This window comes from Ruditapes philippinarum, unplaced genomic scaffold (genome assembly GCF_026571515.1).
Source record: "Ruditapes philippinarum isolate M1 unplaced genomic scaffold, ASM2657151v2 ctg11987_1_1_1_1, whole genome shotgun sequence".
Classification (NCBI taxonomy): Eukaryota; Metazoa; Mollusca; class Bivalvia; order Venerida; family Veneridae; genus Ruditapes; species Ruditapes philippinarum.
Window position 1 is genome coordinate 609 of NW_026863446.1, and position 17,594 is coordinate 18,202.

The 17,594-nt window shown below is 33.9% G+C and overlaps 2 protein-coding genes across 3 annotated transcripts; both read left to right on the top strand.

The window, feature by feature from the left end:
• Nucleotides 1-2,846: 2,846 nt before the first annotated feature.
• Nucleotides 2,847-4,500, top strand: LOC132722118 (counting factor 45-1-like; the record flags this gene model as incomplete). Of its 2 annotated transcripts, none has more annotated exon segments than XM_060706552.1 (3): nucleotides 2,847-3,015; nucleotides 3,359-4,050; nucleotides 4,322-4,500. In XM_060706552.1, coding segments are annotated over 2 exon segments (732 nt in total). In that variant the 3' UTR covers nucleotides 4,027-4,050; nucleotides 4,322-4,500.
• Nucleotides 4,501-6,295: 1,795 nt separating this feature from the next.
• On the top strand, nucleotides 6,296-8,663 carry LOC132722119 (uncharacterized). Its single transcript, XM_060706554.1, has 3 exons — nucleotides 6,296-6,688; nucleotides 6,932-7,025; nucleotides 8,254-8,663. Exons 1-3 carry the CDS (start codon nucleotides 6,622-6,624, stop codon nucleotides 8,354-8,356), a joined length of 264 nt encoding a protein of 87 aa, XP_060562537.1. The 5' UTR covers nucleotides 6,296-6,621; the 3' UTR covers nucleotides 8,357-8,663.
• Nucleotides 8,664-17,594: the final 8,931 nt, after the last annotated feature.

The window sequence follows — 17,594 nt, forward strand, 5'->3', positions numbered from 1 at the left end:
TTCATCCGAGATGACCCATGTTCGAACTCATCCGAGCTATCAAATAGATAAGCATCCTGACCAAGTTGATGATGATTGAGGCAAAAATGTGACCGCTAGAGTGTTAACAAGGTTTTTCTATTTAAGCTCCGGTGACCTAGTTTTTTCATCTGAGATGACCCATGTTCAAACTCATGCCAAGCTATCACCTAGACAAGATACCTGACCAAGTTTGATGATGATTGAGGCAAAAAATGTGACCGCTAGACTGTGGGTTAACAAAGTTTTTCTATTTTTTAGCTCCGGTGACCTACTTTTTCATCCGAGATGACCCATGTTCGAACTCATCCCAAGCTATCACCTAGACAAGCATCTTGACCAAGTTTGATGATGATTGATGCAAAAAATGTGACCGCTAGAGTGTTTAACAAGGTTTTTTTCTATTTTTTAGCTCTAGTGAACCTACTTTTTCACTTTTCATCAGAGATGACCCATGTTCGAACTCATCCGAGCTATCACCTAGACAAACTTCCCTGACAAAGTTTGATGATGATTGATGCCAAAATGTGACCGCTAGAGTGTTAACAAGGTTTTTCTATTTTTTTAGCTCCGGTGACCTACTTTTTTCAGGCCGAGATGACCCATGTTCGAACTCATCCAAGCTATCATCTAGAACAAACATCCTGACCAAGTTTGATGATGATTGAGGCAAAATGTGACCGCTAGAGTGTTAACAAGGTTTTTCTATTTTTAGCTCTTGTGACCTAGTTTTTCATCCGAGATGACCCATGTTCGAAGTCATCCGAGCTATCAATCTAGACAAACATTCTGACCAAGTTTGATGATGATTGAGGCAAAAATGTGACCTCTAGAGTGTTAACAAGGTTTTTCTATTTTTAGCTCTTGTGACCTAGTTTTTCATCCGAGATGACCCATGTTCGAACTCATCCGAGCTATCAACTAGATAAGCATCCTGACCAAGTTTGATGATGACTGAGGCAAAAATGCGACCGCTAGAGTGTTAACAACAAAATGTGAACGGACGACGGACGGACGGACGACGGACGGACGACGGACAATCATCGATCCTAAAAGCTCACCCTGAGCATGCTCAGGTGAGCTAAAAACCAACAATTGGCAATGAATGGTTTATTCAACTAACACACTGATCTGTTTTAAAATGATGCGTACGTCTGTTTTAAATAAACGTTTGCCTGCGTTTATTAATAATAATTGACCAAAGAAAATATTAAGATAGGCCTACTGCTATGAAAGAAAACTATTTTGGATAATAAGAAAAGTATTATCGTTAAGAAAAAATAATCATTTTAAGAAGCATGCGAAAACTGTGCAATTATAGGTCTAGTAGATATCCTGTCCTTTTTTACATATCATTAGTTGAGAATCCACAGAATTAACGAATTAGCGATATCTTCCTAGACAGACATTTAATCTCTATTGTCTTAACGGAGGTAAAAATGGAGATTATCATATAGAGTCCTTGTACTCATAAGGTATGTAAGTCTCATCATAAATATGGTGAGTTTTATAAATAAAAAACCCAACAACTATTAGGATAGGTTTTTGTCGTAAGTGCAATACTAGGACAAAACTGCCTGTTATATGAGGTATGGTTTTCTATGAAACGCACACATCGTTCAATTATTAATACCAACTTCAAACGGTATCAGTGTTTGAATATTATTTACTATCAATGAAGTTCTTAAAGTTAGTATGCACACACGTTGTTTATTGACAGACAGACAGGTGTACATGGCATTACCAAATATTTCCTGAAAGCATTTTTATATATAGAATGTATAGACTTTGTAAATTTTATAAACTCGTCAGAAAGCTACCCAAAGGTAATAGGAAGGAATTCTTAGAGTTTATGAACTTGCAAGCCCAGTAAAAAAAGAAAATATGTAACTGACATTGAAAAGTTGCCTGTAAACTAATAGTTGGGTATCGCTGCAGAAAATGAATCATCATATCTTGGATTAATCATGATACAGTATTGTACTAAAACACACACACACACAATAAACGTCAATGACACGTTGGAACGTCAAGGCCATTTCCTCCAGGTTAGAGCTTTGTGCTCCTTAATTATATTGCTTTAAAGAGGATCGAACCCCTAAACTAATGAAACATCTATATAATCCGCAGAGTTTGTACCCGAAAATGGTGCTTTTTACTTTTTACGAAAATTTGTATACTTTATATACAGAAAGAACAAAGCTCCGATCCAAAAACCGACTATAAGCCGCAACGGAATCATACAAATGATGTTTTATCACCCGGCACCAGAAAATGGTGTTGTTGTTTTTTTCTGGAAATTCATACAATTTATATAAATAAATGACAGAGCTTCGATCTTAAAAACGGCCATGCCCTGCGGAAACCTCATGGACCAATACGCTCCGGAATCAGACAAATGGCGTTTTAACGATTGACACCAGAAAAATGGTGTTTTATAAAAAAAAATCATAAATTTTATATAGAGAAAGAACAAATGACGATAGAAAAATCAAAAACAAGACACGCACATACAAAAAATCCCAAAAAACAACAAAAAAAAAAAAACAAACTACAATGCCATGCGATACTCTCATGGCTGGAGATATGTACCCTATATTGCTGTAAAGAAGAACCTCCTCCGAACTAATGCAAGGGCCCATCTGCAACGGAATCAGACAAATGGTTTTTAAACTATTGGCACTAGAATTAGGTGGTTTTAAGAACCTTTTAAAAGATCAAGATCGGGATATAAAAAAAAATTAAATAGATGATGACAATATAAAAATATTGGACTTATCTATAAATATTTCTATATACATATACATCTATACATCTTATCAGTAAAGTCTTAATATAAACTCAAAGTTAAAAGTTCAAATACTGAAAAGGAACAAAGATAAGTTGATATCTTTTAACATTTCTGTTTGAGTAATTCGTTTTTCGTTAAAGTGATGCTTCGATATGCAACTGCTGTAGTTTTATTGCTCGGTGTAGCAATTGCCTTTCCATTGCATGGTAAATTATTTCTTTTTTATTGACAATTTATTTACAACTGAAACCGTTTGGCGTATGAATCATGCAAGGTTACCTGATAAGGTTAACTGTCCAGCTGTCAAAGTATAGAAGACTGTCGCAAGGTTTTGGTAATATAAACTATGTCAGCCAGACTTGGCCGAAGTCTGAAGAAAAAAAAATGAAATTGAACTACTAAAAAAGCTTATTGAAATGTTATTTTGCATTGGCAATAAAATCATCTGAATCTGTTAAAAACACAATATAGTGAAAACTCAATTCATTTAACAAATTATACTTTTCGTGGCTAGAAAAATCATATAGATTAGGACGCCTTATATTTCAGATGTAAAGCGAGCAACCGACTTTGGATCGTTTGATCCTAACGCTTTGTACAATCAAATGTCACAACAAGCGCAACAATTCCTGGGTCAAAATGGCGTTTCATCTGGTTCCGGCACAGCTTCTCAAAGTAGTTCCAGCAGTTCAAGTTCAGGCGCTAGTGGCTCAGGAACTGGAGGGTTTGACGCCAATGCACTATACCAGCAACAGTCTCAGCTAATGCAACAATATATAAGCTCCCATCAGACTGGAACCTCCGGGGCAGGAAGTTCATCTACATCGGGAAGTAGTTCCAGTTCTTCTGGAAGTAGTTCAGGGTCATCCGTCTCAGGCAGTGGATCCGGAAGTGGAAGTAGTTCTAGTGCGCCTGGTTCCAGTATGTCTGGAAGTGGGTCCAGTTCAGGAAGCGGAAGTTTTGATCCGAATGCTATGTACCAGCAACAATCTAAGCTGAATCTCCAGAAACTGGAGTCAACTATGCAAAACGCCAATGCTAAGTTTGACGCCAATGCTGTGAATAATTTCCAAACTAGTGATGGTGGAAGTTCCGGATTCAACCCAAATCAAATCAACGCAATGAATTCTAACATGAATAATCTAAATGGACAGACTTCCGGTAGTCAGACAGGAAGTCAAACTTCTGATGGGCACACTACAGATTCTCAAGAGTAACTTCAAGCATTATGTAAGAAAATGGTTAGTACTTGTTTAACATGTTTGAATGTTTGCCTTACTAGAATAAATGTCTGATATAAAATATTTGCATTAAAATCAATACAAAACTATCGATCATGAAACCATACAGTAATTTGTATGTGAAGAGTCTAAGAATATTCTGTGCTTACGAATACGAAAATCGGAAACTGTATCTTTTTAGATATGAAATAAATGTCTCGTCCATAGTCTATACTTTGTACTAACATTTACATTTTTTCTTTAATTTTGTAATATATGTATCTGTTTCCAGAATGTTTTGGAAAAATGAAGGAATGAAATCAAATTGTAATGAAACCAACTATCATCAATAACACTTTACAACTTATCTACCTCAACAGGCAACCACATTTAGATACTCCGTACCAAGAACCACCATGTCTTCTACCTCTATCAAACTGTATATTTTCTACTTTATCGATTGATTTTAAAAAAACAACAGAAATATATCTTTTTTTCTCTTTGTATATACACGTACTTTTAATATATTTTATAGCATCGTGCATAACATGGCACGTACATTTTTGTCTACGAACGAAACAACGAAAGCGCGGTTGTGAAAGCTCGGAAGTTCGATGGTGAAGATAGGAAATTGTATCGTGTTTTCACCATCGTGGTTTCGTTATTTCTAAGGTATAATCGACTTTTCATCATCGTACCTTATCTAATTCGTCTTTTCACACTTGTTCTTCCGTTATTTTGACTTTTCATCATGATCACTATTTCGTAGATCGTTGTTTCAAGTTATGTGTGTATCGCGATGATCCTAACAGGACACCGTACATATTATAGTAAATTCAAATTTATTTTAGTTGGATTGTAGCTTATTTAAACATTTTCGAATCCGTTCTTGGAACTTAACCAGAACTAAGAATGAATATTAAGTTTGTTGCGCGAGGTAACAACGGCTTGGATTTGACAGGGTTAGAATCCACGCGGTCAGCAATTATTATTTGGTCCGTTGGCCACGCGGCCACTCTTCACTACATCGCACACTGATGGTGTCTACTGAGAAATATCACTATGGAAAAAATCATAAAACAAAAAAAGTAGGGTTGAAGTTGTAAAAAACTATTTTGACTGATACGTACCATGCATTTTTACAGTTTTGTAAGGGTCATGAAATGAATGACAAACAATCATGGTGATTCTTTCTTGTAATTCGACCTTTCTTCTTTTGGTCGCCCGTCATGCACGCGAAAAATACAAACAATTGAAAGGTTTCTGTCCATTTCGTCAAACTTTGAATGAGGACGATTATTGGTAATAGCTGATTTGTTCGGATCCAGTGACGAAAAAATCTTAATTACATCAGCCGACATAAGAAACTTGAACTAAGGTTTATTTTTATTTAATTGTGTATAAAAACGCCACTAAAAAGGTATTCTAAAACCAGGTGTAGTAAAACGACTTCAAGTTAATTCTTGCAAGTAAATTAAAACAAAATAACGTGATGTTGGTAAAGAATCGCACCGGAGACCTTCAGATCGGTAGTCCGACATCTATACCAATACCACAACACACTGACGAGTAAAATTAGCAAATGTATCGATTGAATTCGATAGATACTGGTCTGTGTTTATTCAAATGACCTTTACGAAAGTTAATGAAGTGTCAGGTCAATATTGTTGGACAATATTAGTGAATATTTTCACGAGATTCTCAAATCACAACAAAGCTGTAATGTTTATTTTGATAAAACCTGACATGCCATGAAACCACTCTAGCAGATAGGAATAATGAGTCCCCGAAACCAAATATAAATTATGTATTATAAAAGTTAAATTTATAAACAATATGAATGAACTTAAATGTTCTATGGTGGCAGTTTAAATGGTTTTGCCAGTTTGCGAAGTTTATCACGAAGGGTTAAGTCATTTGTATATGAGCCGCGCCGTGGCAAAACCAACATATTGCGTTTGCGACCATCATGGATCCAGACTGCAGCCTGCGCATCCGCGCAGTCTGATCAGGAACCATGCTGTTCGCTTACAAGTCGTATTACAAGTAGAGAAACTGATGGCGAACGGCATGGATCCTGATCAGATTGCGCAGATGCGCTGGTTGGTCTAGATCCATGCTGGTCGCAAACGCACTATGTAGGTTTTGTCATGGCGCGGCTCAATTATGATTGAAAGATAATCATCTCGCCTTAAACTAATTCTACAGTATATAAACCAACACTACGCACTTGAAGGTCCTTATTCAAGTTGACGTTAGTACATTTAGTAGATTATGAATAATAATTTTATAATTTAGAAATACTTTAAAATATCGTTTAAATGATAAAATGTCAAAATGCCAAATATTTCAATATCCAAGATAGCGCGTTTAAAATTTAAAAGCTTATCTGACCAGCAAAATATTTCAATATCCAAGATAGCGCATTTAAGATTTAAAAGCTAATCATCTGACGACGGATTGTTTTATTTCGAAACGTAAAGGGAATTACCGGGTGGGGTATTTCGAAATAGTAAAATTTTGAATAAAAAGGAACATGAGGAAGTGAATAGAACAGTTTTGTGTAATTTTGTAATACTTTCTGTTTCAAGCATGGAACATGGATGTTTTTACATAAAATTGTTTGTTTTTATAACTACATTTGCTGTTATATTGCAAGGTGCGTTTATTTTATTTATTTATTTATTTATTTATTTATTTATTTATTTATTTATTTATCTATTTATTTATTTATTTATTATTCATTTCTGTAATAAAAGTTAAATCAAAGAATCTGCTGAAAGAAAAATAAAATAAAATGAGTTTTATAAAAAAAACCCTCGAGGATGAGTTGTTAATTGTTATACAACAATGTAATTGTCGTTTATTTATTTAAATATTTGTTTATTTTCTTTTTATCTAGATTTTCAAGCGGACTGTAGAGGTGGCGGTCGTGGAGGCGGGCGTGGTGGTAGATATAGGGGCGGGGGAGCAGGAGGTTCAAGTGGCTCAAGTGGGTAGGTAGATTCATGTAAAACACAGATAGATTATACAATTTCTTTAATGTCAAATAACCTAAAAAATAACCATTCGAATTACAAATGAATTTCACAAAGTTTTAATATAAATTTACATTCATTGTTGTATTTGATGTATTGTTTACTATTATGCATAATCGTCAAGGTGTATGTTTTTAGGAACTGTATGCCTGTTGTCCATATTTCAAATTTGATGTAGTCGATTGACAATGGGCATTTTTAAATTTATTCAGTTTGTTTTGACTATTTGTAATTCAATCATACTTTATTTTCCATTGAACATTCGTTACTAACTCCCTTTGATTTCTTGTTATCGGAAAGTCACGTGGTAGAATTATTATGAATAATCGTCGAGGTCAAATAATCATAAAATAATCCCCCAGCAACCGTTAACTATATACATGTATAATACATATATAATAGATGTATAGTATAATTTTTATATAGTAAACGGGTGCTTTATGATAATTTGAACAAAATGAGCCAAACGGCAGAAGGTACTGTGATGGGTGGAATGTGATTCCTTTCGTGAAGTTTGTATAAAATGTATAATGTCCTTTTTTATTAATTTTTACATGTGAAATTATTTCCGTTGAAATTTAAAAAAAATATGACCAGACGCAAGCATCACTAGAATTTAAAAAAATGTCAAATTAATGGCGAAATTGATAATCAGAAACGTGTTACATATAGATCTATATCTGTAACACCATTGGAACATCATATAGACAATACTCCTAGAAGGGCACGTACCAGACAATTTATAGCGTATAATATAGTTTAGAAAAAGATAAAAAGATGAAAGTTTCTTATCATTCTAACTATTTGTAATTTTAATCACAATACAGCTTGTTTCGCGTTCCGCATTTATGCAATTACCACTGGACTATTTGTTAACGTAATTAAAGCTGAAGAACTCTCTGTCCCTATATTACTGCACGTTTGTAATATCCCTTTTCGGCGTTTATATAAACTACTTTTGTCTGCTTTCAATATCTGAGGTTTTCCCCCTTTTTTCTCTAAAAAAAAGAAGGTTGTCGTATTATAAATTTATAAATTTACAGGTTACCCGGTATATGGCTATTTTCAATATCGGCTCGGGTTATATATGCAAAAAAACGTTTGTAAATGGCTATTTAACCTGTCAAAAAATCTTTATATCTATTTTACACAACTATTTCGTAATTTATATGTTTTATTATTTTAGTTCTGGAGATGGGACATGGTGGATCGTACTTGCCGTGATTGGAGGAGTTTTTGTTCTTATTGGACTTCTTGTTGTCATAATTTATTGTCACAAAAAACGCTGATACTTGCAGAAAAGACGCTGAATATAGCGATAGTTTTCTGATCTATTCCATCCCTTATGATGCTTGATTAATTAAATACCTTTGTGCCAGGTCAACATGTTATACGATTGCAACGAAAGAATCACAACAAAAGTGACTTGCATCATCTTAAAATCGAATCAAGATCCAGCCGGACGGTTATTTGCCATAAGCAGTCCCAAGGTCGTGCAATATTAAATTGTAACGTCAATGTTAGAATTTTTAATTAATTGAATTTTTAATTTATAATAAATATATTCATATGCATTGCATGTATTTAAAATTGATTTTTATTATATTCATATGCTTTACATGTAATTAAAATTGATTTAAAGTATATTTTATCACTTGCTAAGTTTATAAAAATACTGCATGTTTAATTTTCTAACGCCGATTTTCATTGGATAATCGCGACATTTATATAGTTTTATAAACACAACTGTTGTCGATTTATGAAGAAATCTTAAATGACTTTTTTTCTCTAAATAATAAGGATTGCTGTAATAATTCGTAATAATCATTTCCGACTTGTTATATGGCCTATGTTTCCAAACAATCATTTATATAGGACCATAATTATGAATGTCAAAAAAAATCTTTACAACTAACTCAATTAATATACACGGCTGCTGTTTGTGGTGTCATTTTCTTTTTTTTCTCTTCACATGAATAAATAGTGTTTCATATTGATTTCGTTTATAAAGAGTTTTAACATTTTATATCTTCACGTGTAAACTGTTTTTTTTTCTGCATCATGGAGGGTCATAAAGGCTGTCATTTTTTTCTATCAATTTCTTTGAAATATCTGTTTAGACTGAAGCTCAAATGTCAAGGTTAATGTTACAAAAATTAGAAAAATGGTTTCTGATAGGAATGAGATAATATAATCAAGCTTAGTATAAGTATGATTTTGTGGAGACTTCGACCTTACTTTTTGGTCCCCTACGGTCAAGGTCAAAGCTACTTTTACTTAAAATAGAAACATGGTTTCCAACGATAACTATAGTCTAAGAGTTATAAACGAGATATTATTGTAATGAAACTGTGGTGGTGGTGTTGGTAGTTTTCACTCCGGATCACGACAGTTCCTCTTAACTCATACTATATCCTTACAATAAACAACAAACAATATAATACTATTTGAAAATGTATTATATGTATGGAGCACTTGGACGATCAGTGTGTAGTGTGTAATACATTCACATTTCAATTATTTATGTAACACTACATAGTTACTATAATAAATGCATCAAAACATATATATTCATTTTAACACATTCATAGACAATAATCTTAAATTCAGATAATAAAATCATCTTACAAAATATATTTCATCTAGATGGTTAACACTGAAACCTTTATTCAAAACACATTTCTTGCCAATTTTTTAATTTTTTAAGCTGATATTGCCTAGTCGATCGTCCAAAGCTGAATGACCAATACTACACATTACTTTAGCACGAAAACTTCGTGCACAAAACTATGCAATAGGATACTTTATTCGACCGATGGAAAATAATTTTCCTCTAATTCGCTTTCGCTCAACCGTGGAAAATTATATTTCCTCTTAACTCATACTATATCTTTACAATAAACAACAAACAATATACATTTGTAATACTATTTGAAAATGTATTATATGTATGGAGCACTTGGACGATCAGTGTGAATTTAAAGAACGGGAAAACAAAATTAAAAATTGGCAAATATTGCTCCTTAATAATGTAACAGATCAAAATACTGACATTTTTCCAATATAATATTTATAGTCCTAAAGATAAAGAAACGGCTAAACGCTCCTTTAAATTGTCTTTAATGTAACCATCTTTCGCTTTTTGGCTGACCCAACGACCATGTCTCTTAAACATACGTTCTTTAATTCCACATTCACTATTTGCAGCAGCGGTAGCACCACCGCTTCGTAAAGAATGTAATGAATATTTACTTATATCAGATACATGTGGTTTCAAAGCGTTTAAAAACATCTCACGCAAGTTCGTGAAAGAAGTTCTACAGCGTGCATTTCTCACTCTATATCCTGATTTCGTTTTTGACAAATTACATAAAAGAAAATCTTCACCATTAAGCTCTGCCCATTTTATATATTTTAACACATTTTCACAAGGACATAATAGAGTTCCCGTTTTCGCAATCACCAACCAATGACCATCTCTATATACATCTGTTTTACTTTTCTCAATATAAATAGCCATATATGACTGTTCAAACACTATATCCGATACATTTATATTCAATAATTCAGCACTGCGCAAAAAACCTGCATAAGCTAAAATAATAGCACATATGATTCTTTGATTTTTAATATTTTTCTTTTCGTAAAGAGAATTATAAACAGCCAAAAAATTTTAACTGTAATTGGCTCTTTACTGTTTACAGGTTTTGCTAAAATTCTTTTAGCCGCTTCTAAAATATTTATATTAACTTTAGAATCAGTAGGGGAAACTAAACCATTCAAATCATGGAACCATTTAATAGCGTAAAAAGCTGTTATTACAGGAGCAGGAGTACGCGCAGTTTGAATTAATGAAGATGAATAAAGTGCCACAGTTAAAGTTTTAGCAGGTAAGAAATCCCCACTCCCTAAAGAATTAAACAAACCCCACTTTATCCAACGATTAAATGCCAACTCATATTTCTTACAAGTATTAGCCGTTCTTGACTTCTTCAAAATGTCTGGGAGTAGGTCAATCTTATCCGCCAAAACCGGTGGCAATTCATCAATATCGTCCTTATGAATCTGCAAAAACAGATTTAAATTGAGAAAAATTTAATAAAAACAAATGTTCAAAACATGCTTACTGTGAAATACATCAATATGATTCTAATAACACTTTGTTACTTCTTATTATGTAATTCCTTAATACATGTAATATGTATGGATTTATAAGGAAACATTTCGTGTTATATCGTGTACAATTAATTTTATAATTAAAATTATCACGAGTCTAATAGAACTTAAAACATAATAATTGATCTAAATTGATACGATAACATGAATACAAACTTTCTTCAATATGATAAGATATAATACTTATATTTTAAACAATCCAAATGGCTAAGAAAAAACTCCATTCAGCAAGTTAAGTGAAAATTAAACTGAACATTTATATCAAAAACAGCTCCAGAAAGCAAATTGATCTTAACATCGACTCCAGTGAGCAAAATACTATTTCATAAATTCCGATTACAGCCCCAGTGAGCAAATAATTAAACCGCTCCAGTGAGCAAAATACTATTAACTCCAGTGAGTTTTTTGTTCTTACAGCTCCAGTGAGCAAAATACTATTAAATAAAGTCCAGTGAGTTTTTTTATTCTTACAGCTCCAGTGAGCAAAATATAAAAATACACTCCAGTGAGCAAGTATTATTTTTATTAACAGGGTCAATGAAAAATCCGCTCCAGCGAGCATAATATTTAAAACCGCTCTAGTAAGCAAATTTTTAATGTATATCAAGAGAACAAAATAAAGCGAAATCTGTACCATTTAATAATATCTACAAAAACATCATGAATCAAGGGAAACTACTCAATATTACTAGGTTTATGACTCTGTCAGAGTAAATTCCCCTAAAAATTAACCCGTAAAGCCAACATACCGAATTTTAAATCGATATTTCCAAAAATTCCATGACCATTCTTACATTTCGTGTAATATTTAGCCTCCGTAGGCAACATAATAAATTCTTTAATTATGTTAATAAAACAACCATTTTGGCATAATAACGGCCAATTATATTCCCTGTGCCCGATCTAAAATCATCTTATTCAAAACCCTGTGAATAAGATAAAAAGGGGAAACAAATAATCCAAATTCTCCAGCCCAACTTACTGTAAAAGCATCTACACCTTGAGAACTAGGATGCCAAAACTTGGAATAAAAACGCGGCAATATGATTATATTCTGAAGCGAACCAGTCTATACTCATTTTTCCAAATTGTTTTTCAATTAAAACAAAAATTTCTAGTGATATACCCCAATCATCATTTTCTACAATTTTTGACAGATAATCTGCTTTTTCATTAAGTAAACGAGGTATCCACTCTATTTCAAGAGAAATAGACTTACATAGACATAATTTAAAAATATCTAAAGAAATCTCTTGTAATTCTTCGTTCATGGAACCTTTAGTAACTATTGAAACAACACCCTGATTATCTGAAAACTATTTTACACGCTGATTCATTAACACATGAGTAAGTGATCGAAGTACAGAATACACTGCAAACAGTTCCCTCCAAGTAGAGGATTTTTTACTCTCTTCTGGGGACCATTGACCATGGGAAACACCGTTTATAGTATTTACTTCATAAACAGCAAATCCTAGTGATGAAGCATCACTGTAAACTACTCTTGAACAAATCTGAGACTGGAAAATGTTCCGGGAATTAACATTATCTAACTGTTCAATCCAAAACTTAATTTGCTTAAAACTTTCCTGAGAAAGACAAATGTAAGAATCCCATGATAGAGAATGTAAAATGTCAATACTCAAATAACGGGTCATTATCTGTGTCACATGACCTATAACTTTCCTAACTGGCACACGCCTATGTTCCTTCAAATCATACAATAACTGAGAATCAGTTAACTTAGCCTTATTTATTCTTTCCTCGGAAACCATTATAATTCCATCTTTAGAATTCAAAATGGCCCCTAAAAATGCAAAACCTGTGTTGGAAGCCAAACACATTTATTTACATTCGAAATAAATCCTGACAATAACTGATCTTGTTTAACCTAATTACTAAGCAACAATGCTTTTTCATAATCGCTCGCACAACCCAAACCATCGTCTAAAAAGTTAATACCAATTTTCCTTCACTTCTCCATTTTGCAATTAAAGGTCTAGTTACTTTTGTAAAAATGTAACACGCACTCGATAACCCAAACGGTAAAACAAGAAACTTATAAAAAAATCACTTGACCGTCATCTCTAACCCAAGAAAATCCCAAAAATTCAGTGTGTGGTTAAAAAATTTCAATGAAATGATAAGCACTAGTAATATCAAATTTAATCATAAAGGATCCCTTTTGCAAATACGATGAAGCTATCCTTAAATCTTCAAATTTCACTGATTGCTTCCATAAATGTTTATTCACATTACGAAGATCTAAAATCAATCTCTTTTTACCACTATTCTGAATAGATACAGTTAATGGATTAACAACTCGTGGAGGACTAGAACAACGTACAATAAGAGATCTATCTAACAAATCTTTAATGGCACATGAAACAAATTCTGGTTCAGATAAAGCAGATTTATTATTTTTACAAAAAAGTAATAGTAGGTGTTGAATAAAATGAAATTTTATAACCAAATTTCAATACGTCTAAAATAAAATCAGACGCGCCTATGTCACGCCAACATTGAATATTTTTTCTCAGTCTACCTTTAACTATTATACATTTTTGACCTTGTTCATACTCATGAAAGTCATGTGTAAACATAGTATAATCAAATTGATACTCATCTTTATACACAACTTCATTTTTTGACTGTTGACTGGTTCCCGAGTGATTTGGCTGTGAAAGGACAGTCTCGTCGGAAATGTCCGAATTCTCCACAAGCGAAACAGGGTCCTGTAGCGGCCGAGCCATAGTTCTCTGAAACGTTAATGAAACGTGGTCCTCTGAGATAGGGGCGAAAAAGACTCCCTCTACCGAATCCTCCGGAAGCAATCCTCGATGATGAACCATAGAACCCGGGGTTATTACGTACTGGAACAGCAAAATCCATAGAAGTATAATTATCTCGGAGAAGCAGAACGTTTATTGGCGGGAAATTTTCCGCCTTGTTTCTTTTTCTTTCGTTTGAGAGCCTTGTTCTCAGCTCTGGTGATTTTCGCTTCATCATCTTCATCACTCGCAACTGGATTGCTGACATAATTTCTGACCGTGTCTGCCGTACTTGTGTCAGCTATTCGGATATGCTTGCTACGTTCTTAACTAAGCTTAAACCTCTTCTAAAAGTTCACAGCTATACTGATATTTGCCGTTTTGTATTCCCCACTTAACCTGCTTAATCTTGTGTCCTTCAAATTTCCATGTTAAATCTTTCTCTGATTTTAATTTATCAACTTCTGAAGATAAAGATCGTGACTTGCCTTGAACTTCGTCTCTTAACGTTTGAAAATCCTGCCTATGTGAACGCAGTTCATCCAAAACAAGCTGTAGTTGATTATGAAAACCATGAGAGCTGCCTTCTGCTTGCAAGTCAAGACCACGTGGTGAATTGTCCAAGTTTTCTTCCGACATTCCAAGGACATACAAGTTACACACTACACAGTTAATTTAAGCTGATATTGCCTAGTCGATCGTCCAAAGCTGAATGACCAATACTACACATTACTTTAGCACGAAAACTTCGTGCACAAAACTATGCAATAGGATACTTTATTCGACCAATGGAAAATAATTTTCCTCTAATTCGCTTCCGCTCAACCGTGGAAAATTATATTTAGCTACATTGAATTCACCAGAGCACAGTTCAACCACCGCATCGTTCCTGGGCAGGCTGTCAAGCAGTTTACCAGTACTCGTTGCCTTCACTTTCGCAAGGAACTGAAACTTCTGTATATGCCAGAGCAGTGGTATAATGCGAATGACCATAAAAAGGATTTCATGATCAATCACAACGAAAGTGACCTGAGCCGTCCGGGAATCGAACCCGGGTCGCCCGATTTGCAGTCCAACGCTTTACCTATTGAGCTAACCGGACGGCTTTATTGTAATGAAACTTGGTATGTAGCAAGCATATGTAGACACCTCGCTCGACCTACCTACAGTCAAGTTTATTGACACTGTTATTAACTATGGAAAAAGGTTTCCGATCCATAATTAGAGTTAGGAATCAGACTTGGTATACAACAAGCTCTTGTGGAAGAGACCTTGCTGACCACTGTCACTGTCACTAAAATCTGATTGATAATGAAATCAGCCTTGGTAAATAGCAAGCTAATCTGAGGCCTGGCTTGGGTTGAGACCTCGCTTTGGATTGTCTTTTGGCATTCAATGTCACTCATACAACAAATTAGGAACTTGAATTAACATGAACAAATGTCATAGTAATTGACAAATTACTGGAGACATTAGATGAACAGTCTATCCGTCTAAATATTTTTTATGTAATAAGGGATTGTTTAGAGACATTTTGAGACATATATACTAAAGTGGTTTAAAATAAAGGTATGATTGATTCTTATCATGTTTTCCAATGATGTATTATACATGTATTGTACTTGAAATGAGTATAATAGCAATGGTATACCTATTATTATTCTGTATTGCGTTTCCTTATAAATTAACAGATACAATTAGATATCTTTTCTCTGTGACTTTAATAAATGTTACTACTTATTACGTACGTATTAAAGGTTGGGGAATAGGACATTATGTTATGAGTGTACCTCTTGAAGGGACATCGAAGCAAAGTCGGATTAAAAAGGTATCTGTAACTGTTTACTTGATATACACATAGCTATTACTTACGGTGGTCCAAAGGTGACATGTGTTTGTTTTTATCTATCTCGTGCACATGGGATACTATGCTGTTGTTATTGTTATTTTTTTATTGTCTTTTCATTGTTGGAATGTTCTGCTTTGTTTTCTTTTCTATGTTTTTCTATTGTTTCGTAAACTGCCTTGCCATGTACTGTTCACTGTGTTTTCTGTTCTGCTATCAGTAGTGGACTGTTGTATGGTCTGTTAAGTATTACTTATTCCATTTAGTTCTTCTATTATCGGTCCTCCTTCCATGTTCCGTTCACTCTTCTCTTGTCTGTATCGTTCATGTTCTTGTGTCTTAAATTTGTTTTGTTAGTACCGTTTCGTGTCTTTTCCTGTGTTCCATTCAGAGAATGCTCCGTTAAGTGTTTGTTGTTATCTGCCGGATGACTTTCCTTTTTGTATGTCTTTTGCTGTCTGTTCCGTTATGTCCTTGTTTTCCTCTTTTCCGTTATGTCTTTTGAAATTATGGTCAGTTTTGTCTGTATCTATGTATTTTGTAACCATTTAGTCTTTGTTTTATGTTTTATTCGTTTTGTATTTAGAGTTCTATGTTCAGGTTTGTCAGTCTCTTGTTGTTATTTCATTCTTTTAGTGGAGCAGCGGGGGATCGAACTCACGACCAATTAATTGATAGGCGGACAGTGTTACCACTGCACTATAACGCGCGGTCTGAAAAGTAACTGTTTATGAATGTCCTATATACATTATTACTTCAATGGCTAACAAAAATGTATTGCAATTAAATTTTAACAACTCTACATTGGTAGCCAAGCCACGTGGCTTTTCATACATCGGCAAAGAGAGTAATACTCGATTTAAATAATATTTTTATAGATAACTTTTTTGTTACTTTAAGAGACCCTGGAAATTTAGTGGAGGGTACACGGAATTCTTTGGTATATCAGGTGATTGTAGAGTTTGCCTAAAACCGAGTAAATTCCTAAATTTTCAAGAGTTCCTATGGTATCGCAAGCTAAACGTACCAATCTCCCGATTTCAGACATTTTGCGCAAAAGAACGGGCAGTTTTGCGTAATGAAACGTTTTATGTTCCATGAGAAACTTGTCATTGAATTCATTTGATCATAAAAAAAAGATCAATAATCATTAACATGGCAATCTAGATCAAAGCACTGAAAGCACTGAATGCGACGGCTAGCTGATCGTAGGCTTTTGTAACACAAATTAAACACATAATAGAATGTGACATGTTATTGAGTCGTATCTAAATAGTGTCTTGTACATTTTTGCAGTTGTGTAATTTAAAGGCCCCCTGAAATAACAAATCGCCGGTTCAAAAAACGACCATGTCATGGGGAAATCTCACGGACATATTTCATGAATTAGGCTTTAAAGTAGACGCTCCAAATTGATACAAAATCGAATCTGCAATAGAATCAGAGAAATGATGTTTGAACGGTTTGCTTGAGAAATTGGTTCTTTTTCCGAACATTTATGCAATTTATATACAAAGAGATCAAATCGCCGGTTCAAAAAACGACCATGCGGAAATCTCACGGACACATTTCTTTCGTTCAGACTTTGGGTCTCTCATGGTGCAAGCTGGACCCTAAAAGTTGATACAAAATCGAGTTTGCAATGGAATCAGAGAAATGGTGTTTAAACGGTTGTCTCAGAAAATGGTGTTTTTATAATTAATGTACAGAAAGAACAGATCGCTGGAACACCAA

Bases quoted from the DNA above. Each gene is read 5' to 3' on its own strand.
- LOC132722119 (XM_060706554.1), top strand. From the start codon at position 6,622: ATGGAACATGGATGTTTTTACATAAAATTGTTTGTTTTTATAACTACA. The intron at 6,689-6,931 runs GTGCGTTTATTT...CTTTTTATCTAG, and splicing joins ATTTGCTGTTATATTGCAAG to ATTTTCAAGCGGACTGTAGA. The intron at 7,026-8,253 runs GTAGGTAGATTC...TTATTATTTTAG, and splicing joins GGTTCAAGTGGCTCAAGTGG to TTCTGGAGATGGGACATGGT.